At 41.4% G+C, this 25,510-nt stretch overlaps 1 protein-coding gene across 1 annotated transcript in view; it reads right to left on the bottom strand.

Moving 5' to 3' along the window:
* Window positions 1-25,510, bottom strand: part of MYRFL (myelin regulatory factor like) — a gene marked incomplete at its 5' end in the record, with an annotated part of 131,359 nt that overhangs the window by 31,430 nt on the left and 74,419 nt on the right. The window contains 8 exons of the mRNA XM_019640517.1: window positions 1,524-1,703; window positions 1,825-1,874; window positions 1,959-2,033; window positions 5,045-5,130; window positions 9,039-9,102; window positions 9,704-9,867; window positions 23,337-23,446; window positions 24,186-24,294. Of these exons, the coding sequence (XP_019496062.1) occupies window positions 1,524-1,703; window positions 1,825-1,874; window positions 1,959-2,033; window positions 5,045-5,130; window positions 9,039-9,102; window positions 9,704-9,867; window positions 23,337-23,446; window positions 24,186-24,294 (838 nt within the window). The remainder of the gene's footprint in view (window positions 1-1,523; window positions 1,704-1,824; window positions 1,875-1,958; window positions 2,034-5,044; window positions 5,131-9,038; window positions 9,103-9,703; window positions 9,868-23,336; window positions 23,447-24,185; window positions 24,295-25,510) is intronic.

The following is a 25,510-nucleotide window of genomic DNA, read 5'->3' as shown; positions in this document are numbered from 1 at the left end:
GAAAATAATTTTATGGTTGGGGGTCACCACAACATGAGGAACTATATTAAGGGGTCGCGACATTAGGAAGATTGAGAACCGCTGTTCTAGGTGCATGTTATGTCTGCATTTCCTCAGCTGTTTTTAAATTAGACCTGACCAATGTCACTTGTTATCATCGCATCTGATTAAACCATACTAATACATATTTATTGCTATTATTTGCATCATTATTATTATTTAGACACTTAATATGTGTGTTTATAGAAGATTTCTAAAAAACAATAATAAATTAGCATACATTTGGATGTATTATATTTGTTCTTACAGAGGTAATTATACTTTTAACCCTTGATCAAGTTTCCACCTTTTTTTTTAAGTTTCCATATTTTTAACGTGAAAATTCTGATACTTAAAAAGCATCTGTGTGTGTGTGTGTGTGTGTGTGTGTGTGTGTGTGTCTAGGAGGAAGATATTTTGAAAGTGCAATGCCAATCTTGTGTTTTTCACTGACTTAAAGCTCACCTTGAACTCCTTAGAGTTTCTAAAGCCTTTTACATTTGCCCTCCCTGGTTTGGGCAGAGAGCCCAGATACTACATCATTTTTAAATACTAAGTAAATAAAAAAATTTACCTATCCACATGTAATTACTTCAGTTGTGCAACTATTACTATCTTTGTTGGCAACAGAGAAATGAAACCCTTTCACTTGAATCAACCAAAATTTCATCCCTGGGTAGGGAATTCAATAGTCACGCACCACTTAACAACAGTGATATGAATGTATCTTGAGGCAATTTTATCATTGTGGGAACATCACAGAGTGCACTTACACAAACCTACATGGCATAGCCTACCACACGCCTAGGCTATATGGTAGAGCCTATTGCTCCTAGGCTACAAACCTGTAGAGCATGTTACTGTACAAAACAACATGAGATTAAATCAAGCACAAGGCAAAATGATGCCATCAAGAGATGCAGTAAACATGACTGTATAAATGAAGCAGTAAATATGAGGCTCTGCTGGCATAACAGAACATACTGTTTTACAGCAAACCTTTTTTTATACGTAGAAAGAGTACTCTAAAACAATGATAAAAAAGTATAGTATAGCAAGTATATAAACCTGTAACATAGTCACTTATTATCAAGTATTTTGTACTGTGCATAATTGTATGCGCTATACTTTTATACAACTGGCAGCAAAATAGGTTTGTTTACACCAGCATCACCACAGACGTGAGTAAGGCGTTGGTCTAAGATGTTAGGATGGCTACGACAGGCAATAGGAATGTTTCAGCTCCCTTGTAATCTTATGGGACCGCTGTGGTATCTGTGGTCCGTTGCTGAATCAAATCGTTGTTATGGGGCACATGACTGTATTATAAATAATTGCAAGTTTGTCTATTTGTGTTTTTTTAAAGATCTTGCCACCCCAAATAGAAGAGTGGAACCATGAACAGGCCATCCAAGTAAATATTGACAAGGGGAAAAAAACCTCAGGTTCAAAGCGCTAGTTGTTTGTCTTTGAACGTCCTTTACCTGCCCATGGCCTCTGCTGGGGCTCCTTCTCCTGGGACTGTCTTTGCACAGGACTTGAGAGGACTCTCTTCATTCCCCAGATGGGGCAGCAATACATCTCCTGACATGGCAGGATCTCACAGAAAGTGATTTCTGGGACTCCAAAGGAGGACTGTGTGGTTGCCAGAGATGTATTAGGTGCTGCAAGGCATGGGGCAGGGGGGAAAGAAGCGACAAGGTTAACCTGAGAGGCCGCTTCTTTGGCCGACAATTCACATACAACACAGGCTGGATTTGAGGATGAGGAACGTGAAGATCTTACTTGAAAGGGAGGAGGCTGTGGGTGGCAAGGCTGGAGCGCTTGTGATATTGCTGGAAAAAGGAGAACAAAACGATTTGTGAAAGAGGCCTTCAAGGATCCTTCTCCCCCAAAGTAAACGAGACTAGAATGCTCACCTCGGAAGGAGATTTGGAGTACGACGATTTTGATCTTTTAAGCTAAGTATGTAAAGGGAGACTATCGTCAAGGCACTGTTAAGAAAAAAAAAAAAGAAAGAAGAAGAAGAAAGCATTATGTGGCAGATTGGATTCCAGATATATCTCACACAACCAGCTGGCCAGAGATGTACTCTCCTAGGCCACACAGATGGGGGGAGGGGCGGCCATGGCTGGCAGAATTGCCATAGAAACCAGCACAGTTCCGCTTCTCTGCCCTGGTGAGAAAAAGCCCTTGTCCTCCTCCTGGAGCTCAGAGGCTCCTGGGGTAGTCCATGCGGATGGATTTTTCCACAGAGCAGCCCACTGGCCTGGCAAGCTGTCTCAGAAGCATCTGTCGCTAGTGGAAGATTACAAGAGGAAGCGTGTACATCACTGGAGGCCACCCTCTGGTCCTTGCAGGAAAAAGGCAGAGCAAAGTTCACATCCCACTAGCAGAGGGCGTCCACACTGTGGCGCTGGGAGATGACAGGCGGCTCAGGTTTAGTCAGCCGTGGATGCCAAACCCTTTGGCCACTGCTGACATCTCCCAGCTGCCTGTCTTTTCAGAGTACAGTACACCCCATTGGACCGAGGAAGGAAAGAAATGCAATAAAGCATCCGTTTCCACGCTACATGGCTTCAAAATAATGAGTATAGCTTTTCCTCCTGATGATCAGAGCTTATAGATACAAATGGAAGCTTTCCTTAAAGGGTCTGAGCTTTGGGAAACTATTCCCAATAATGCTCACACATCCAAACACTTAGCATTCTCTTCCTTGGGGGAGTCTTTAGAACTGTCTCAGGAGACACACAAGAAAGTCTGCCTGGTGACTTTACAACCCCACTGTGTGCCGGGCATGACATGTGGTGAGCTAATGTGACTTCCTACCAGCTTGACTTCACACCTGATTCTACCGACTCAATTCCTCATTATTTTGTTCCCCATCAGAGGTGGTGAATTTCTATCATTCAATACACATAAAGTATGTGCCACATGTGTGAATTCCACTCATAAAAAAAGAATTCCTAGAGTGTTCTCTGCAATAGCTGATTACTGCCCAGGAGGCACAGCCCTGCCTGGGAAAAGTGGTGCTGAGCCACAAAGGTGCCATCCGACAGAATTTGTTGTGTTGCCCTGGCAACTACTTGCAGTGGTCCAGTCTCCCCTACTTTGTTCTCCCACACCCCCACTCTCTGTCTCCCTGTTACTAATCCATAAACACTCTTTCTGATTTGTCTCTGGCATCTGCTTCAATGCACAGTCCAAGAGCTTGTAAAAATTGTAGAATGACATACCATCTGCTTCTTTGTTTCAGGGAAAACTCTGGTTTTCACCCTTTTCAGGTAGCTCACAGGCCAGAAACAGGATAATAAGCCTAATTCCTCCCATTTGTGGTCTTATTGGTGGGCAATATTGGAATTCATAACATCTGATAAGCACATTTTAAAAGCAGTCTCTTTACATCAGATTTAGACTTCCTATAACCTTTCCACTGGGTTTTCATGGGACTCTGTCTCTGGGGATTGCTGAGTGTGTCTGCCAAAGGTAGATGGTCACAGTCTCCTGAGTTGGGAATCCTAGCAGAAGACAAGCTGGGGTGGCCGGTTAGCTCAGTAGTTAGAGCACAGTGGTCATAACACCAAGGTTGCCAGTTCGATCCCCACATGGGCCACAGAGCTGCGCCCTCCACAACTAGATTAAAACAACTACTTAACTGGAGCTGATGGGTCCTGGAAAAACACACTGTTCCCCAATAAAAATAAATAAATAAATAAATATTTTAGAAAAAGAAAAAAGAATAAAACAAAAAAAAAAAAAAGAGAGAGAGGGAAAAATTTTTTTAAAAAAGAAGACAAGCTCACTTAGGAGAGTAGCTTCTAATGGGAATTCTGCGTAGTGGCTGGTGTCAAATACTTGGGGATGCCTCCCACAGTGGGCAGTAGCAACTAAAAAGTTAAAATGGGAAGAGGAGACAGGGAGGCCCACGCTGTCTCCTATAGCTAGGAAGTTGCCTTAAGTGAAGGCAGAGGGAGAGCACCCCGATACCTTTCCTTACTTCGCTTCTGAGAATGATTGTCTCCCCTGAGACAAGCCCAGAGGCCAGTCCTTTCCCATACCAACAAAGCATTTTTCAAGGGATTGAGAAATACCCTTCTCACCAGGTGAATAGTCAGGCAAGAAGCCCTGAAGGTCAGAGGCAAGATGACCAGGACTCATGGGGGGTGGTAGAAGAAGGCAAACGGGGTCAAATATATCATGATGTATTATAGAAAGGTACACTTGAAACCTATATAATTTTCCCAAGCAATGTCACCCCAATAAATTTAATTTAAAAAAAAAAAAGATGACCAGGGCTCAAAGGCTGAGAGGCCATCACAGCGGCAGCACCAGCCTGAAGACCAGAGGCCTGAAAAGACTCCTGCCTCCCAGTAAGGAGTGACCCCACCGCCCTGCAGAGGAGGGATGGAGGTCAAAAGGGACCCAGTACTCATCCAGCAAATACTTTGTCCTCCCTGTATTTGTTTGCTTTAACTGCTTAGTAAATTTGGTTATAATTTCATTATATTGTACTTCTTGGGGTAATCTCACAGTCCTTTTGGTGTGAAATCTCCACTGAAGAATCTGGAAGAATCCTAATAAATATGACTGTCCAAGGGAGAGTGGATTGTACCTAATTGCTTACTCACTTTCCCCCTCAAGTAAACAGGAAGGAGAACAAAGAATTTGAGAAAGTTGTTTGCAAGACTAAAAAAAACATACACACACATGCATACAACCACACATGTGAAAGGCACAGTGAGCTGTTAAAAAACATCAGTTGATTGAAAAACAAAATCAAGCTTCATCTCATAGTTTAGTGCAGAAAGGCTGTGCTTATTTTCTTCACAGTATGAGTTTTTAAAGGGCTTCCTCACCTCTAAGCTGAATCAAAAGGTCAGTGACCAGTTTAAAGGACTCCTTGTCTTCAAAGCAAATAAAAGGTGAGGCCTCGGTTCATAACTGAGAAAAGGAAGGTGGGAAGAAAAAAGAGATGGACATAGCATAACATCGAAGTTTGTCTTACCAAAATGTCATCACAGCAATGAGAGTTATAACCAAGGTCTGGAAAACCCAGTTAGGACACGACTGTTTTTTTCCTGAAAAATACACCTATAAAAAGATTCAGTAATGAGCAGTGATAAATCGGCAACACCAGCTGAAGACACCTGAAGACTCCCTCCCAGCAAGGATCTTTGCTGCTCCCTTGGGATGGCTGATGTGCTCCCTTCGACCTATATCTCCCTCTTCCTCTCTGCCTCCCTGAAAACAAAGCTCTTTCAAAGCCCACCTCAAGTCGCTTCCTTTCCTTGACACTTCCAGGCTACAGTAATCTCTCTTTTCCCTGACATCCTGCAGGATGATGGTCTGTACCATTCACTTAGCACTTATTTTTGAAGGTGTATGAGAGAACACGACCTACCAGATGATATACTGTCAGGACCCAGATGTCCATCTTTTTTAATAGGATACTTTTGAAAATCAAAAGGTCTTATAGGGCCGGCCAAGTGGCTCAGTTGGTTAAGAGCTCGCTCAAGAGTGTGAACTCTGAGCAACAGGGTCACTGGTTCAATTCCCAGCCTGAGCTGAGCTGCCGCTGAGCTACCAACAGGTGAGAGGATGGCTCAGCTTAAAAAAAAAAACGAAAAGAAAGAAAATCAAAAGGTCTTCAAGATGGAATAAATCTCCATGGAAGAATTTCAGGCATCATGACAAACCATGGAAAATATTTTTATGGCATAAAATACTCCTTAAATCTTACACATCAGTACCCAATACTGCCACCTATTGTGAAGGACAGTTACGGGCCTGTGTCTTATTTATTCTTCTCTCTATTCAACAAACATTCATTGAGCATTGCTATCTACACCACCATGGAGGATATGAAAATAAGGAAATGAATGAGACAAACCTTTAGGGCTGATACACATTGGCATAAAAACTTGCCAATGAGGAGTGGGCCAAGAGGGGGACAGCCACGCAATTGCTGGGAAGTCTGGCTGAACAGATAGGAGAGATTATCTGTCCCCTTAAATAAGGTGCTCTTTAAATATGAGTTTTCCCAATAGGGAGTATTATGTTTGCTTCCTCCTGGGGGTATAGGGCAGAATCGTGCTTTTGATTGGGAGGGTAATGGAGAATGGTGGTAGTTAAGGAACAGCTTAAAATGGGTCTCTGGGGCCGGCCGAGTGGCGCGATGGTTAAGAACTGGCTTGGGACGCCAGAGGACCCCGGTTCGGATCCTACATATGAGGGCCAGTGACACTGCCCTCCACAGCTAAGATGCTGAACAACAGCTCAACCTGGAGCTGGGCTGCCGTGAGTCAACGGCGATGGCATAGGCCGCAGCCCCTGTGGCAGTGGGTTGCCATGGGCTACCATGTGTAGCCAGCAGCCAGCGTGAGCAGCCAGCAGCCGCAGTGAGCGGCCATCCAGAAGCCAGCGACTGATCTGCCTCGCCTGGGAAGAGCGCAATGATGGTGCCAACTTGGGCCAGTGAAGCAACGTCCTCCACAACTAGACTGAAGAACAAAAACGCAGCAACTTGTCTGTTCCCCTTCCCCAATTCCCCAGCGCTGTTCCCATCCCCCCAATTCCCCAATAAAAATCTTTTAAAAAAATGGGTCTCTGAATTTCTTGAATATGAATAACGGTGAACACTTATACAGCATTTATTATGTGCCATAAACTCTTCTGAGTGCTTTACATATACTAATTTATTTAACCCTCACAATAATCCTCATGATCCTGTGAGGCAGGTACTGCTATCCCCATTTTAGAGATGGGGGAAAATGAAGCCCAGGAAGGCACAGTTCTTCATCCAAGATCACACAGCTGGGATATGAACCAAAAAACATTTGGCTCCAGAATCTGTGCTCTTAACCACAATGCTATGCTGCCTCCCTTTTTCCATCTGTAAAAAAAATGAAACACTATACAACTTAGATATTATTGTTATTATTCAAAAGGTCCTCATGGCTTACCAAATGAACTCCTTAACCTGGTGACCCAGACAGACACTGAGCCTCACCTACATTTTCAGCCAACCAACTCCCACCTACTCCTTCATCAAAAGCAGTGCCAGCTCCCAGACCTTTGCTTGTACCACTCCATCTGAAACTTCTCCGACAGCTCCTGTTACTATCTAGCCCAGCTTACTCCTCCTTGAAGGCCCAGCTCCCATAAGACTCCCTGCAGCACTCTGAGCCTCTGCAATATTTCTCACATCCAGCTATGACTGCTCTTTGTATTTTCTTCTGATCTCCCCTGGCTACCCTGAAATTCTCTAGAAGGGGCCACGTCTCCCCTTTATCTACCTTCACAGGCATAGGATAGTCTGTGTCTTATTTTTTCTTCTCCAAGTTGAACACATGCTCTTTCATGCCCATATAACTTCCTGACTCTATGTCCTCATCCCAACCCCCCCACCCCACCCACACACCCAAGATGCTGAACCACTGAATGTTTTTAATTTAGATCATGAGCCTTCAAGGAATAGCTCCAGATTGAACGCTCCAGTCATGCATTCATTGGACAAATGATTCTTGAGTAACTACTATCTGCCAGTCCCAGGGACACAGCTTGAGGAAGGCAGGCATGAAGCCGGCTCTCAGGGACTGTACAATCTAGTTAGTATTCTGAGTAGCTGCAAAATAAAGAGATTCTTTGGGTACAAGATGGGAACTATAGAGGTTGCACATGACCAAACTGCATTTATCAGGGCTTCAGTGGATGTCGATACCATCTCCTACACCCCATTGGTTAGTACAAAGGGCACCTTCCCTACACAATATTTCTTTTTTTTTTAGCTGAGCCATCCTGCCACCTGTTGGCAGCTCAGCAGCAGCTCAGCTCAGGCCGGGAATCGAACCGGTGACCCTGTTGCTCAGAACTCACACTCCTGAGAGAGCTCTTAACCAACTGAGCCACTCGGCCGGCCTACACAATATTTTTAATGCTTTGTGTTTATTGAGTCACCCTGCTATGTGCTGGGCATTGTGCTGAGGGCTTTAGCTCATTTAATTCTGCAAACAGTCTTTGTAAGATGTAATACTATTATTATCTCTATTTCCCAAATGCAATTAAGTAACTTGCCCAAGAACACTTCTACATATATATTTATTCATGCATTTATGTTTATTGGTACACCAAGACACTTGTCAGCAGCCTAACGTTATAGTAGTTCTTCGTAGAATATTAACAGCTTTCTGAATCTTTTTAGAATAGTTCAATGCAGTATAGCATGAAGAGTGGAGAGTAAACCAAGGCAATAGCTCTAACATCAGGTTAGGCCTTAACAGGATATAGATTAAGGTCATGCATATCTTCCTCGGGGGAAGGACCACCTTTGGGACACTGGTGGGTCAAAGGGAGCACACTGACGTTCACAGCAATCTATGAATTGCAGCTAGAAACGGAATATCATAGCTACTCCCTAACTGACATGTCTCTGCAATGGACAGGGTGTCCTTTAAGTTAATAAATGATTAACCTTTACTTTTTACTGTAAATGCTATCCTATTTGATGAAAGTTCTCTGTTCATTAATAAAGTCATCACATTTTAACCTTTGCAAGCAAGGGAATACCTATTCTCCATTTGCATATATAGAACTAAATATCAAAGGGAAAAGAGGGATTTGAGGTTTCACTGACATCCTTTTGGGATCTTCTAATGTCAAAGATAAGGGACTAGGTGGGGTCAAGGCGTCCACACAGATTTGACAACCCAGGGTCAGAGCAGGGTGGAAGCTGGTCAATGTCACCAGATGTGGACACGAGAGATAAAAACCGGCAGAATATTTGTGAAACCAACATGTTCTGCACTCATTTCTCTAAACTCTCTTTGATAAACCAGTTAATATCTATCAAAGGGATGGTATTTAAATACCTAGAGCACATAAGAATGCAAATTAGGGAATCCATCAACAAAGACATGAAGAAAAAAACCTTGATCAATTTCTCTAATGACTTTTTTGTATAGAAAATGTCATCTCTGTTCATTAAATGTAAGTTTATTTACCTTGTTGGGTTTTTTGGGAATGGTCCTTCTTGGAGAAGACCTACTAACAGTTCTGCTAAATTTGCTTTAAAAAGAAAAAGAAAGAATTAATTACTATTTAAATACCTCTCCAGGAGTTACATGACAAAGGCCCAGGTTGTCACTAACACAGCAATATGACTTTTTTTTTTTTGTAATACAGTGGTAATTTAAAAAAGAAAATGTCAAGGCAATTGACAGTTTCTTTTATGGAAAAGAACCTTAGTAAGCATAAATGAATGCATTAAATGTTACATTTCTCTTTATCTCAAAATTATACCCTAGGAAATGTGCATTTGCCTCCTTAAGTAATAAAAAAAATAAAAGTTTTCTTTTCCCCCTGAGGACAAAACATGGTTTTCTAAATTTAGAAATGGCCACCTCTCCTAGTTAAAGGCGAAGCTGCCCTTTTGCTAAAATACAGCATTTCTGTAACAACTGCTCTTAAACAGATGTGTGATGTTTTGTTTCATTTTTAAAGCTGCAACAGAAAAAGTATGAAAATCATCATATAGGGCAATTGTGTTTCAAAACATTTTAAAAGAAAAAGAGGGACTGAATCATAGGAAAGTAATAGTTGCTGCTGGATCTAGTCATGGAAAGGCTCCGCTCCTTTCTCCAATTTTTATGGCAATCCATGGGTATACCTGACTGAGCTGGCTTCACTGGCTGAGGACTTCCAGCTGCTGAGCCGCTTTAGCCTGGCCAGCTTTCTGTTCCATATTTCTAACTCTTCTATTCTTTCTTCAAGGTTGTTGGTGAGTTTGCAGAGCTGCTTCACTGCACCTACATTTTCCATAAAGATCTGGTCCTAAAAATGAAAATAATACAGAGTGTATAAATTTACAGTTTGAGACCACCCGAGAACTGTCCATAGCCCATTCAAAGACAGTTGGAACACACCATTGAAAATGGTTATATACACACACAACCTCAAGTTCATTTGAAATAAATCTGGAAAGGTTTGCAACTTAAAGTGGTCTTGCTGAACTGCTGGCTGTGTAGTAAACCCACTTATGTTCCATTTGCAATAAAATGGAAATATGTCCTTGTAACCCAAGAGAGAAGATGGAGCTGAAGGACACTGTCAAGTCTGGAATCTGAAGAATGATTTTCAATGGCCATTATGCTGTATTTAAAACCCAAAAAAAGAAAGCCAGAGCAGGCTTCTGAATGTTGATTTGTGTGTGCATCACTAAATCTTCAGAAGAAATGACTCCAGTTCTTCCTGGTAAAATGTGTATCAAGTTGCTCAGAAGAAGGAAGGAGGAATGAAGACCTGGGCTTTTCACTGAGTTCTGCCGCTTACTACATGTGAGATACCAGCTAAGACATAACAACATCTCTGAGCTTCAGTGTCTTCATCTGTAAATGAGAGGAAAATTTTTGAGGTGTTAATTTCTGCTTTAATGTCCAGTGAGTTATCATGTACAATTTATATTTCAGTGTAACTTCCAAACAAAATTTAAAACAACAGCACACTTAATTCTTCCTGTTCAGAAAGTCACTGACATGTCAGAAAGAGCAAGAAAGGGGAAACCAACCAAAGTCATAGTGTGCAAGCCTTCTCTTCCACCGCCATATACTTCAGTTGTCATAGGAACATGTGTGCCTGTATCTCAGCCATAACAAAAACCCTGGAAAGCTTGTATCAATGTACACTCTGATCCCATGACCTTTCTTCCTTTGCCTTTCTGTTTGCAAGTTCAGAATGTCATGGGACCCTTTGGGGCTCATAGTAGCTGGTCCACTATTGTAAAGTGATGAGCTAGAGACCAAAAGAGAAAGACTGTTTTGTGGTTGGGGGATCAAACTCAAGAGTGTGTGTCCTTCAAATACCTCACTTATACGTGGAATCTAAAAAACTGAATAAATTAGAAATGTAAACAGAAATAGTCTCAGAGACACAGAGGAAAAACTGAGGGTTGCTTGTTGGGAGGGGGTGGGGATGAAGGAGAAGGGGAAGGGATGAGACAATACAAATTGGTAACTACAATATGGCCTCAGGGATAGAAAAGACAGTCTGGGGAATATAATCAATAATGTTGTAAATATTTTTTAGGGGGGCCAGATGGACTCATGTCTTGTGGAGGAGACCACTTCATAGTCAGTGTAGAGGCCTGACCACTGCACTGTATTCCTGAAGCTGATGTTGAATAATATTATATGTCAACTATAATTATATATACAGATAGTCACGGGACATGGAGTAGAGAGTGGGAGTGGAGTCAATGGAATTGTAATAGATAAGCATGATATCGGGGGTGGGAGGGCAGTAGATGGAGGAGGGGGGTTGTTTCTGTGTGAAGGGTAAAAAGGATAACTACTGCATTGTTCTGTACACCTGAAACTAACAATAAAAAAAAGAATGTGTGTCCTTGAGAGTCTCATCATACAAACCAAAGTTTTAAGAGTTTCAAACGCTGTAAAACAACCACTCAGAAAGGATTCAAAAGCTGAACATAGATTTAAGGTTCAGTTCATGCAGTTTAAAGACATGCACGCTGCTGTAAAACATACTGGCAAAGGTAAGTAAATACATAGTCAATTTCAGAATGCTCTAATATTGTAATATGATAGTATTATAGATCACTTAACTCTAGCATAAGGGTGAAAGGACAAAAGTATTTAAAATAAATATAGCTACAAATAATTTGCTAGTGGTGCACATATAAGAGGTAAATTATAACATCAAAAACAAAATGTTGAAGGGGGAGTGAAAGGGTAGAGTTTTTGTACATGATCAAAGTTGTTATCAGACAAAAATAGGCTGTTATATCTATAATGTATTTTACATAAGCCTCATGGTAACCACAAAGCAAAAACCTGTAGTGACACACAAAGATAAAGAGAAGGGAATCAAAGCTTACCACTAAAGGAAAACGTCAATTCACAAAGAGAGACAGCAAATGAGAAAGAAAGGAAAAAGGGAAATACAAAACAGCCAGAAAACAATAAGATTGTATTAATAAGTCCTTACCTATGGACAAGCACTTTAAATAAAAATGGATTAAATTTTCCAATCAAATGTCATAGAGTGGCTGAATGGATTTAAAAACAAAACAAAAACCAAAACCCAACTGTATGCTGCCAACAAGAGACTCACATCAGCTCTAAGGTCACACATAGGCTCAAGTCGAAGGGTTGGAAAAAGATATTCCATTCAAATGGAAACCAAAAGAGAGCAGGAGTATCTATACTTATATCAGATAAAATGGAATTTAAGCCAAAAACTGTATCAAGAGATAAACAAGGTCATTATATAATGATAAAGGTGTCAATTCATCAAGGCGATATTACTATTATAAATACGTATATATGCACCCAAACTGAGTTTAAGACGAATAAGTTCTAAGGATCTAATGCATAGCATGGTGACTACAGTTAACAATACTGTGTTCTGTAGTTGATAATTGCTAAAAGAATGGTAGGGGAGCAGAATTTTGCCACCCCAAAATATATCTCTTTGGCACGAGGATTATTTTAGGCTGATTATTTTTAAGAAACAGGGCTCAGGAAGAGCTTTGTACCACCCCCTTAACTGCCTAAACTAATTGAGAGAGGGGGCCTGTTTCAGGTAGAAGAGCTAGCACCAGACATAACTATGAAGAATATGATCTAAGTGTGGTCTACTGGATGACATGGGGAGGGGGCGTTCAGCAAGGAGGCCTGCTTGTTCAGAGTCCTCTCTGTGTCTCATTGTCTCCACGTGACATAGCAAACATTTGCTTTTTCGTCTATGTGTGAATTACCTTTCTCCCCTTTTAAATCCTGGACTCCTACCCCCTGCTCCTTAGCTTTGGATGACAATATGCCTCAAGTGCCTGATCCTCTCTGGGCCCTGATATTCTTGTGGAACCCCCATATGTACAAAATTAAACTTGGTTTTTTCTCCTGTTAGTCTGTCTTACATCAGTTTAATTCTTAAATCAGGCACAAGAACCTATAAGGGCAGAGGGGACATTTTTCTTCCCTAACACAGTACATTTTAAATGTTCTCACCACACACAAAAAAAGGGAATTATGTGAGGTAATGAATGTGTTAACTAACCTTATTGTAGTAATCATTTTGCAATATATAGTATATGTATCAAATCATCATCCTGTATACCTTAAACTTACAGTGTTATATGTCAATTTATCTCAATAATTCAGTCGTGAGGAAGGATGCTTTATTTAAATAAAATAAGATTGGACATGAATTGATAACTGGAATCTGAGTGAAGTATATATGCGGGTTTCATCACCAGTCTCTCTAATTTTGTTTATGTTTGAAATTTTCCATCAAAAATGTTTTTAAAATAAATAAATTACAAAATGAAAACAAACAAACAAAATCTCCTGACAAAAGCCTTCCAAAATTTCTAATTCTGGTACAGATTTTCTTTTACTTCTAAACTTGTTTTAATAAAAATAAAGCATGAAGATAAGAACATTTTATGGTTCTAAACATAGTAAATGTTGTATGATTATTCACTATGTTTACATTATAGAAAGCCTTATACTGTAGTTATAACTGCATTTAACTGTATTATGTAGTGTGTTGATGTCCACCCATCATCTCTGATTCCTTCCCCCACCTTACTACCCCGCAGGCAATCTGTCACACAGTGCTGTCAGTTCAACATCTTAAATTTCCTGAATCTACCCACTTCTCTCCATCCTCACTAGCACTAGCATATATATATATTTTTTTTTTAATTTTTCTTGGCAACTAGATTCTTTTTAGTGTTTGCTTGATATACTAATTTGTGATTTAGCCCCAATCAAAGCAGACTGTGGAGAATGATACTCAACTCCACTGTCAACCACAGTAAGCTCTTTCTGCAATGTCTCTCCCACAGGACTTTTACAGCTGCCTCATTAGAAGGGCAATGGCTGCAATGGTCTGGTTACTTGTCAATAATGGTTGAAGAAAAACCACCTCTAATTTCTCCAACTCAAATTTGCTGGTACCATACATCTCCCAAGTAGATCCAATAGGCCAGAAGATAATTCGTGTGTTTTCCTATTTAAGAGGAAATGAAATAAAGGTGGACAGGGAATTTACCACTACCTTCCTAATTATAATTAAGGCCCCAACTCCATTGATCCAATGGAAAATTACTAAAAAATAAATTTCTAGGACATGTTATGGAGATTGACTCTTAGTAATATACTTTTGACTTCTGTCCTCTATCATCATAGCAAAGCCAGTATAAATATGTTCAAAAATTAACCTAGAATTTTCTGAAAATGTCTTTTTCTATGCAAGTGAACAGTCTTTTTTTTTTATCATTATAGTACGTCTCACCTTTTTTTTAGTTTCAAGTGTACAAAACAATGCAATAGTTATACTTCTCATCCCTCACAAAGTAGCAACCCCCTCCTCCAATCCACCTGCCCTCTGATATCATATATATCTATTACAATTCCATTGACTCCACTCCCACACTATACTCCACATTCCATGATTATATATATATATATATATATATATATATATATATATATATATATATATTCTGTTATAGTTGACATACAGTATTATTCAACATCAGTTTCAGGTGTACAGTGCAGTGATTAAGCTTCTACCCCATCCATGAAGTGGTCTCCCTAACAAGACATGTGTCCATCTGACACCCTACAAAATAGTTACATTATTAATTATATTCCCCAAAATGTCTTTCCTATCCCTGTGGCAATATTGCAGTTACCTATTTATGCTGTCTAATCCCTTCCCCTTCTCCCGCATCCCTACTCCCGTCCCATACAGCAATCATCAGTTTTTCCTCTATGTCTCTGAGACTATTTCTGTTTGCAAGTGAATGGTCTTTATGAGTTTATTGTAACCACAAATGTGCACCTAGATGCCTGAGGGACTTTTTCTAAATACACACATCCAGGTCCCATGGAGAGGCTTGTATTCGTTAGGACTGAGATGGACATAAGCCTGGACATTTTGGAAAGCTTCCCTCTCTGATGCCCACTGTTGCTTAAAAACTATTTGGTAATTGAACCTAATTTAGTTACTCAACTCTGTCTAGTTATTTTTAACCATTTTCGATGAGACCCACTAGTTCAGCTGAAATGCAGTTTTACAGTGGTGATACAAAAATGGCTAAACCAGCTTGCCACCAAAAGTTGCTCAAGAGACCGTAGGAGGGAAAGTGGTAACTGCTTCACATCACAAAAGAAGCTCCCACCCATGTTTTAAGACTAACGTCGGGGTGGGGGTATATACGGACAGGGTGAGCATATTCTTGAACACACACATAGGGCAGTTTGGCAAGTACAAGTGCACATGTAAACAACAGAGGCATTTGTGAAATCAGAGCTGTGTTCTAGCTTAGAGTGGGTCCCTTCCGTAAGCTTTTTTTTCACCACAGCTCCCTTCACACTCTGCGCTCCCATCACACTGAACCTTCGCTGAGCATATCCTGCTTTCTCTAGTCTCTGGAACTCAAACAGGCTGCTCCCTTTACCTTAACCATCTGTCTTCCCCCTCTTCCCACCTTCCTTACACTTAGTGCCATATGTACATATATTATAAACACCTAGCAACAGGGCCCCACATCTTGTCCACAGCCGATTCTCCAGCACAGAGCAGTAGCTCAGTACATATTATATGATCAAATGAATGAATAGTCTTACAACGGTAGCTCATGCTATGAGGAATTGCTTTCTAGTGAGATTGAAGAGAGTGGCCAAACTTCAAGTTGATTTTTTTTCATCTGAGGTTTCCCTCAGGAAAACAAAAAGACTACGGTCCAAATTCCCTCTCCATGTTAGAAAATGCCCGTGGAAATGCAGGTAAATTAAGCAAAGGAACACTAGTGGTTAATGTCCTCACTGCAATGGGATAGTGGGTTCGATTATACCCAGCAGGCTGGTTTCCACTCTGGTTGGGTCCTTTCCCCTTTGGGAGGAGATTGGCTCAGGAAGGTGATGAATGTCCTTTCAGTCCCCTTCACCCCCGAGGAAACCTTTGGACTCCGCAGAACAGTTTGCAAGCTCCTCCCTGGGTCCCTTGCAGGCCTGGCAATAAACGAGCCCACAATTCTGAGGAACAGTCAAGCAATGGAGGTGATTTCTCCTCTCACTGGGAACTACAACTCGTCCTCTATCAACACAGTTGAATAAGAAGGGTAACGAAGCCTGATGGCAAAGAAAGCTTTGAGAAGTTGAAATAGGCTCTTATTTCTTTCCCAGTTAGAGTCACAGTGTTGAAAATCTCTCCTTGTGACATCTGACGTTGCATGGACTGACTGCTTTATAATCAGATCATGGGAATAAAGTAGCCTGTAATTGAGCATTATGAAAAACGATTGCCAAAGGGAGAAAAATTGTCTTTAGCCCATGGGTGTGTCTGGCAATTGTTTAGGCTTTGGATAAAGTCGGCTTTAGATCTTTGTCCAAGAATTTTTTTGTGGATAGTTCTCCAGGCCCTGACATGGATTTTAAAAAAACAGAATCACCAAACCAGAAAAGCAGGCTGCTGAGACGGTATGGAAGCTCAGACCTTCAAGTGAATTTCCACCGGGTCCCTGGGAGAGGTTTGCCTCACATGCATATTTCTCTTGCAATGAGGAAAACGCTTGAGCTCATTTCCCTGGACGTTGGTTGTGTTTTGACCTCTGCCTTATGTGGGAAGAGCACAGAGTTATAAAACTGTTTAAAAATATGTCATTCATTGTTGCCTTTTATTTGTTTACTTTGAAATCCTTGCTTAATTTTTGCTACCTCTGTTTAAGTGCTATTTTCTATGGAAGGTCTTGAGTCTTTTACCTGAGACAAGTTGCTCACCCAATATTTAAATTGCAGTGTTAGGTGTCTGGAACAATGACTTCTTTTCCCAACATTTTATTACAAAAATTTGCAAGCAGGTAGGAAAGTTGAAAAAATTGTAAACGCCCAAATCCCCACCACCTAAACTCCACAGTTAGCATACTGCTCCATTTCTTTTGCCATGTCTCTCCATCTATCCATTCAATTAATTCATCTTCTTTAAAAGCATGGGGGTGGGGGGGGGAATAACTTTTTAAGAAGACATAACTACGAAAGGAAATTTGCCAAGAAAACAATAAATGGCCTACTTCTGTCTAAAATTTTTACCAAAAAACAAGATAAATTTCTCTCTGCTTACAGTGTAAGGAGGTCCTAGGAGAGAAGAAGATGATCTACAAACGGTGATCAGTAGTTAAAACATCTAGGATTGGTTGAAATAACATATGAACTTGGAGTCAAATCAATCAAGTAAGTGCAACAGGGAATGCTGACCCCTGACAGTAAACTTATCACAGCCAATTAATGAGTTCTCCTTCCTCTCTTGATGAGAAAAGAATGGACTTTTAAACCAACTGCTAAGGAGGACATTGAAAAGCCCCCATTTAGGTCCTGGGCTGGCTATTTGAACTTAAACTAATATAGATAGAGATAGAGATAGAGATAGAGATAGAAATAGAGATAGAGATAGAGACATAGACATAGATATAGACATAGATATAGATATATTTATTTATAACTCAGCTTTTCTATACCAAAAACTAAAAAATATGTCACTCTATTTAAAAAAGTCATTTCAGAGACACGTGAAGTAGTGGCCTCTCTGAATGCCATCTGGAAAAATTTATTAACAACTAACCATTTATTAGGTTCTACTATGTTTTAGACCTAAAAGTTGGAGTCCTAAGAAAACTTGCATTAACGAAAATCACTTATAAAAACAATAGCTTCTTCACTGGGGGACAAAGTGATTAAGGTAGAATTTTAACTCACCATAATGAAGTTATTTTTACTGTAGAATTAATTGTAAGGAAGAAAATAATTTGTTTTGCATAGCTATAAAAGTGACCTTAGAATCTCCAAAACTTGCTGAGCCAAGTTTTGGACGCAGTTTTATCTGATGCTGCAATTCATACTGTTAACCACTGTGCCGTATACTATCAGCGATTTTTCAATCATCAAAGTCAATGATATTTTGGTAACGTTCATTTCCCTCCCATCTCATCCACCTCCCCTTCTTTCCTGGCTGATCCTCTTTGCTCACTTGACTCTTTGGCACTGAGCTTGCTCCATATTCTCTTGCTTTTGCCCAATCCCCTCACCCTTCACAGGTCCCCTCCTTCCTCTATAGCCCTCACTGGAAGTGTTCAGCTGCTTTTAGTCCTATTTGCTTCTTATTCTATATGATCTCGAACGCCAACAGGGCCAGGCAAGTAACAGGAAGCAGAGATGTGAGGACACATGAAGCCAGCTCTCTGGGTGAGCCACCCCTCAGCACCATGTCACCAGATCTGATATTTCCAGGGCATCAGAAACCTGAAATTTATGTTGAGGATCTCCTAAATTTTGAAGGTGGGCACCAAATTTGAAAATGTTTAAAACACCATGAAGGGGGGGAAAAGTCTATAAGCCAGGCTTGGCTACAGGCTTCCAATCTGTGACCTGTGTCCATAACCTTTCCTTTATTAATTGATACCTTTATTCACGTCTTCCACGTCCCCTTGACCCCACCTGCTCTCTCAAGTTCCACACTCCCAGTTGTCACCTCTAGACATTTCGATCTGACTGTTCAGCTGACCTCTCAAACTCAAAATTGAACTCATCTTCTTTCCTAGACAACCGCTTCTCCTGCAGACGTCTTTATGTTAATAGAACCACTTCTCTTCCTTTCACTGAGATTCAAAATCTCAGGCATTAACATAAATACATTCTTATTGAAAACTCATGATGTGTCAGATACTGTACTAAACAACAGAGGATTGACAAGGCACGTTCTCTGACCCCCAGAAGCTCACAGTCTACTGGAGGAGACATGCAGCAGAGAGAGAATGAAACACAATTTGATAACTACTCCAGAAGATGTGTATTCAGAGGCTTAAGTTTTGAAACAGGATCAATCCAGGCATCGGAGAATTTGGTAATTCAACCAATAGTCATTGACTTCCTACAGTATTCTAAACCCCAGAGTTAAAGCCACACTTCAAGTACTGAAGAGACAGTTTTGCAAAACACAGATTTCTTGCTCTCACACAATTAATTGGGGGAGATTAGCAAAGAGCAAGGAGGCAAATAAACAAGATAATTTCAGTTAGGGATCAAAGTCTCCAGGCTGCTGCGAACAAGTTTGCAGTGTGTCTTCTGCACTGAGGCCCAGCTGAGGGGGTGGACAGGTTCTGCACTAGCCAGAGGGGGTACCTTTTTCTAATTACTACCAAGACATTATACACCCTTGCAGCTGCCCTGAATCTCACAAAGTGAAACCAAGTGATGTGGAGACTATTTAGATGAGGTAGTCAGGGAAGGTCTTGATGCTGAGATCCAAATGATGAGATCATCTAAAGGGAGGGTCTCTTCAGGGCAGAGAACACTCAATGGAACAGCTCTGAGGCAGAAGCAAACCTGGTGAGTGTGAGGAACAAAAAAAAACAAAAAAAACTGGGGGGTAGGAGGGGGGGGCTAGCAACAAGATGCGCCTGTGTGTGCATGTGGGCAAATGCATTGAGACCCTTCTCAGCTTCTTTGTAAGGTGTTTTGGGGCTGATGTGAATGTTAGGAAATGACCTAGAAAGAGAAGATTCCAGTTAGATTGTGGAGGGTTATAATAGGTTAGCCAATGACGAGCCAAAAGTGGGAAAGGGAGATTGTATAATCAGAGATTTGTTTTGTTTGGTTTTTAAGGAAGATAATTCTACCGGTGGCTAGCAAGTCAGTTAGGACATTATAATAGGGAGAAAATGGAAAGAATAAAGAGGGGAGATGATATGCAAAAGATATTACCAAAGTAAGAACGATAGGACTTGGTGTCTAATTGGATACTGTGGGTGAAAAAAAGGAAGGCTTGAGAGGCCACCTGTGATGCCCTCCCTCCCTCAGTCACACCTTGTCCTAAGTTCCTCATGGGTCATGAGGTTCCCAAGGTCTGACAGTGTCTTCTTTCACTTGTCTCTCTGTCTCTCAGCTTCCTTTCCATGCATGAACTCCTTCCTAGTCTCCAGATATCCTTTCTCTTTCCTCTGAACTGATGTGGTACTTCATTTATGCATCCCACAATGCCTCTCACATTATAGCTTTATTACTGTGTACCTGTTTTATCTGTAAGTTATTTGAAGAGAGGAACCAAGTTTTATTTATCTCTGCATGACTCAAATGACAATTCCTGCCTCATTATGGAGGAAGGAAAAAGAGAATCAATGAGTAAAAAGTGGCTACATACTAAGTGAGAGTAGGGTGGTTTGTAACATGCAGTCTTAGCAAAACACACACAGAGATTAGTCAATAAATAATTACCCATAAGATGAACTTCATCTTTATGTAGACTTAGTTGTAAATTTGTTTAAGGCAGTTCTTACATTGACTGTATACATTTTTCTTATACCAGCTACACCTAATAACAATGCTCAATAAATGTAATCATTTGCTTCTAAATAATCACAGAAACAAATAAATAAAGTTGTCAGGTAAGAAGATAGGTGGACAAGCCAGAAAGCCCCCAGTGGTCGCATGCAGGGTTAGACAATGGTGTCTACCTCCTGTGGCCCCTTTACTCCAGTATCAGCCCTGAGCCCTCTCACTCCATCTGCCATCACTGAGGGTCATGACCCATGAAGAACTTATGAGAAGCAAATTACTCCAAATTACAAGAGAAGTTTATCTTGCAAGGTCACCTCTCCTGGTAAGAAGAGGAAGAAAGGCTATTTATGCCAACGTTGACTGATGTCACCAATTTCCAACTTTGGTTGGTTGCACGGACAGTCTGGAAAGATCCAGCTATTCTTTTTCCTATTATGGCATGAAGTTGTAAAGCACATGTGAAAATGATATAGCAATCATGGAGCACATGTCAACATTTTTGTGTGCATTTCTAGTTTGCATTTTAGCTTCAATGAAAAAAGGGTGGGGGGACATTTGGTGGAAGCGAAGTGGAGTTAAGAGTGGTGAGACTGTATTTTGACCTGATCTCCACCAGTTACCACAGCACATGAAGCCCAGGGAGTCCTAGCTAAGTTCCTGAAAGCCAGCAGCCATGTCTGTGGCAATCAAAGACACCACGCCGGTCCAAGCAAATGGGTATGAGGCCAAGAAAGAAGAGGCCCTCTGCACGTCTTGCTTTATTTTACAATAAACAAAGAGCATGGCACAATGAGAGCCGTGTTCCCTGTGTTCTTCATGAGAAAGAATAAAGAAGATATTCTGTGAAGTGCTTACACATAATGTAGAAGAGAGAGATTCCACAGGGTGGAACCGCTGGTTGAATTCTATCCTCAGAAGTGAGCCCAAGAAGAGAGGCAGGCTTCAGAGTGAAGATATTCATCTGTTCTTGGTGTTATGGATTCTGTAAGCAACTGTGGCCTTAGTGATGTCTCCATAGATTACTATGAGATCCTGTTACTAAGAGAATCACAGCTTTTCCACTCTGGCCGCCTGCCCGTTTTACTTATTTATACACTGAATGCTGCCTTGGCATGGTTTGCTCTTCAGGTGACAAAGGAGCCTGGCTTTCTGAAATAGGAATGCCACACTTACTTTCCCAGTGCTTGGTGTTGTTTCCTAGGAAAGAATTGGGCTGTAGCCTCTCCTGGGAAAAGTGGTGAGTGGCCCTTGGAACTTTTGTTGTTAATAATCTCAACTGTCCGCATTTATCTCAACAGGGAATGGGAACATACTGGGCCAGGGGGAGAACTAATTATTTGGCTGAAAAGTGAGAGTCATGAGGCCCTGGGAAAACATTACCTACACAGAAAACAAAAATCCCTTTCCTGAGTGTTCTAGGAGAGGGCCACAGCCAGAAGTGATAGAGCTGCCACCAGATGAGTAATCCCGAGTCCCCACCTTGGCAGCCTAGCGACGCACTCCCAAGGCTGTATCCTGGGACTGATGGCTGTGCCTACACTCTTTTCTCTCACCCCAGGAAGCGTATAAAAATGCAAGAGAGTGAGGGTAACTTTATTATACAAATACTTCGAAATACATTCTGTATTTTAAGTAAATAGAAAATATGTTGTTTTAAGTACATCACTGGAAAAAGTCAGTACTTTATTATGAAAAATAAATTCTCATGATCTACCTCTCAAGTGAAATGATAGCCTAGGTCTGAGGGAGAGACCAAATAATTTCTTCTATATTGATGAGGTCCTGGGGAGTAGGAGGAAGTAACTGGACTTCTGCCACTCAGCCCTTCCAGCCCAGGGCTGAGCAGGCCCTATCTCAGTATTTGTTGTCCAAGAGCTTGTAGGTAGAAGACTGCAGAAGGGTCTAATATGAAAATGCACCCTCTACCTTGCTACTCCAAGTATGGCTTGCTGACCAGCCAAAGTGGCAACTGTGATATCACCTGGAGGCTGGTTAGAAATGAAAGACCTCAGATTTCACCCCATTCTTATTGAATCAGAACCTGCATTTTAATAAGGATCGCCCCGCTGATTCTTTGAAGTGAGCTGGCAGATTACAAATTCGTCTCCACTCAAACATCTCTCCCAGCTACTGTAAAATCCCCATGTCAGTCTTCCATCCTAGCATCAAATGTAATAACGCAGTGTAAAGCAAACCAGCAGCAGAGTGAATCTGCAAAGCTTGCAAAAGAGGCAGGATTTCACAGAATTAACAGACATGATCTCGGAGAACTACTCCAATCACATGCAACACACATCGGCAAGTGAGGGAATGGCAGCCTTAGACCCCTTAACAAGTAAAAAAGAGGTCATCCAAAGGATGGTAACATTCCTCCATAAAGAAAATAAATTGAATATCAAAGAATTAAGACAGGCCCTTGGGGAAAATGATGAGGCTTGTGAGTATATTTGTTAAAAAATACTTTATGACTGTGTTGTGAAAACCAAACATATGAAAAATTATGCGCCAAAGGAAAAAAAAAAACAAAAAACACTTGTCTTCAATTATTCTAAGGAGCACATTGGTTTAGTGATAACTTAAACGGTATCATGTGAGGCAAGTTATACTTTCATTAGTTTTAGTTCCATTTTTCAAGACAAAGTCTAATCAACCTTGTAGTCACCATTTCTCATGATGTTCGGTCCTTGTTCTAAGTGCATTCCTGCTAAGAGGACTTCCCCAAGGCCAGTTTTCCTCCAGCAACAAGACCCGCTGAACTCTAATGCATATTGGTGCATACTCCTGTTTCTTTCCCCCTTATGGGACTTGGTTTTGGTGCCTCTGACCAGTGTGGGATAACTGACACCAACTTACTCCACAGCTTGGTTTCCTGGTTGGCTGTTTTAGCACATTGTGATGTCACAGAAGGGGTGATAGCTCTAGTGGCAGGTATCTGATAGTGGTTACCTTGTCGACCATAAGGAAGTTCTCCAACGTCTCTCCGTTTTCACAGGTGACATCGCCAACCTCTCTTACGGCTCTGGGCAGGATCTCTCGCACCTCCTGGGCAATCATTCCTAGACACAAAACACTCCAACAGGTTTAATCAGGAAAAGACCTTTCTGGAAAAAATCCTCCCAGGCCTCCATCAGAATGGAACACAGACAGCCACGCAAATAGATGCTTATCCCTTCTCAGCTTTTGCTTGGATCTATGATGCATTTGAAGCAAAGGGGAAATATTGAGCCAAGAACCACTATAGGATTAAAGTGGGAGTGTCATTTTCTTTTCTTTTCCTTATGTCTGGGCCAAATGTTGGAAGGGGTGAGTAAATACCTTAAAATTCCTCTACAGAGAAGCAAGGGTGGGGCGTTAGCTTTAATTCGTTTCTTTTCCTGCAGGAGGACTTTGCCCCTAAATGGTCTTTCTTTCTTTAGGATTCCCAGGTTGCAATATAGACAGCACTTGCCCCTTCTTTGACCTAGACCCACCTACCTTGCCATCTCCTCCCTCCATCCCAGGACTGCCTCAGGTAGTTTGAACTGCCATCTGCCCCCTCCACCCTCATCCCATAAGCAAGAGGACTCCAGTGAAAAGAAACAATATATTCAAAATACTCCACCCGGTACCTGGGGGTGCAGAAGTGGGGGATGGGAGTGCTGAGTAAAGAGGGCAGATGTTTCTTTAACCTTTTCTGTTCTAGTGATTATGGGTTTCACAGTTAGACCAACAGGATGTTGTCAAGTGCCAAACCTGGAGTTTTCCAGGTAAAGAGCGAATTAAAATTTTAATAGTTGACAATGCCAAATTGTGTACCTGTGTGGTGAGCAGTGTTTATTCCCATCGCAGATGCGAATTCAGGTTTGTAGTCGTATTCCACAATCCTCATTTGGGCTATTCTCCTCAGCTGCTCATTTGTGTCAACCTAATTTAATTAAAGAAGAGCAGATTTCACCTGCTTAGGTATTTGCTATTCAAATCAATGCCCATAGTGACCCAGAGAGATTAGGAATGTTGCAAATGGGATTGTCTTTTCCTCTTGGCCAGACCATTTTAAGGAAAATTTGTATTTTTCTCCTTAGAGAAGCCAGTGGGTTTCATGTTTCAAGGTTCATGTCCGTGATTCCATCCACTGATTTGTAATCTGAACCAGTTTTTATATCTAAATTCCAGGGCACAGTCTCCCTCATTCACGGCTCTTGCCTTCCTTCTCTCCTCTGAAAGGTGAACCCTGCTTCTGAGAACGGAGGTCACTCACTTTGGAGGGAAACAATTGCTGTTCAGGATTGCAAAGTGTCATTTCCAAATGAACACACAAGTATAAACACCAAACAAATACAGGCCAACCTGTATTAATAAGTTGAAAATGCAATATTTAGAGCCGGCCAAGTGGCGCGATGGTTAAAGAGCTGGCTTGGGATGCAGAGGGCCCTGGTTCGGATCCCACATATGAGGGCCAGTGACACTGCGCCCTCTACAGCTAAGATGGTGAACAACAGCTCAACCTGGAGCTGGGCTGCCATGAGTCAGCCGCGCAGGCAGGTGGTTTGCCATGGACTACCATGTGTAGCCAGCAGCCAGCGTGAGCGGCCAGCAGCCGCAGTGAGCGGCCGTCCAGAAGCCGGGGACTAATCTGCATCGCCCGGGAAGAGCGCAATGATGGTGCCAACTTGGGTCATTGAAACAACGTCCTCCATAACTAGACTGAAGAACAAAAGGACAGCAACTTGTCTGTTTCCCTTCCCCCAATTCCCCAATAAAAATCTTAAAAAAAAATGCAATGTTTAGTTCTAGTAAGAACCTTTGAGGTATGTATCTATCCTCCATCATTGAATTGCTCTTAGATATTTTGCTAGGAAAATGTCTTCATGCGGCAGATGAGAAGTCCAGGTTGCCCAACTGCTGGACAACCCAGAGCTTCCCCTCCAGGGGATGACTCCTCCCCCAGACAGCCCAGCTAGTGATGTGTCCTCTGAGCTCTCGGCTCTTGGAAGTTGTTAAAGGCATTCACAATGGTCACTGCAAATTCCTCAAAAAATTTCACTGGGTCCCAGCAAAATGATAACAAGAAAGACAACAGAGTGAATTTTTCCTAAAGCTAAATGTATTTGATTCAAAGGGTTCCTCTTTAAATTAACGGG

The sequence above is a fragment of the Hipposideros armiger genome, unplaced genomic scaffold (genome assembly GCF_001890085.2).
Source record: "Hipposideros armiger isolate ML-2016 unplaced genomic scaffold, ASM189008v1 scaffold_51, whole genome shotgun sequence".
Lineage (NCBI taxonomy): Eukaryota > Metazoa > Chordata > Mammalia > Chiroptera > Hipposideridae > Hipposideros > Hipposideros armiger.
Note: the sequence above shows the minus strand (reverse complement) of the source record. Positions and strands in the feature narration are given on the sequence as shown.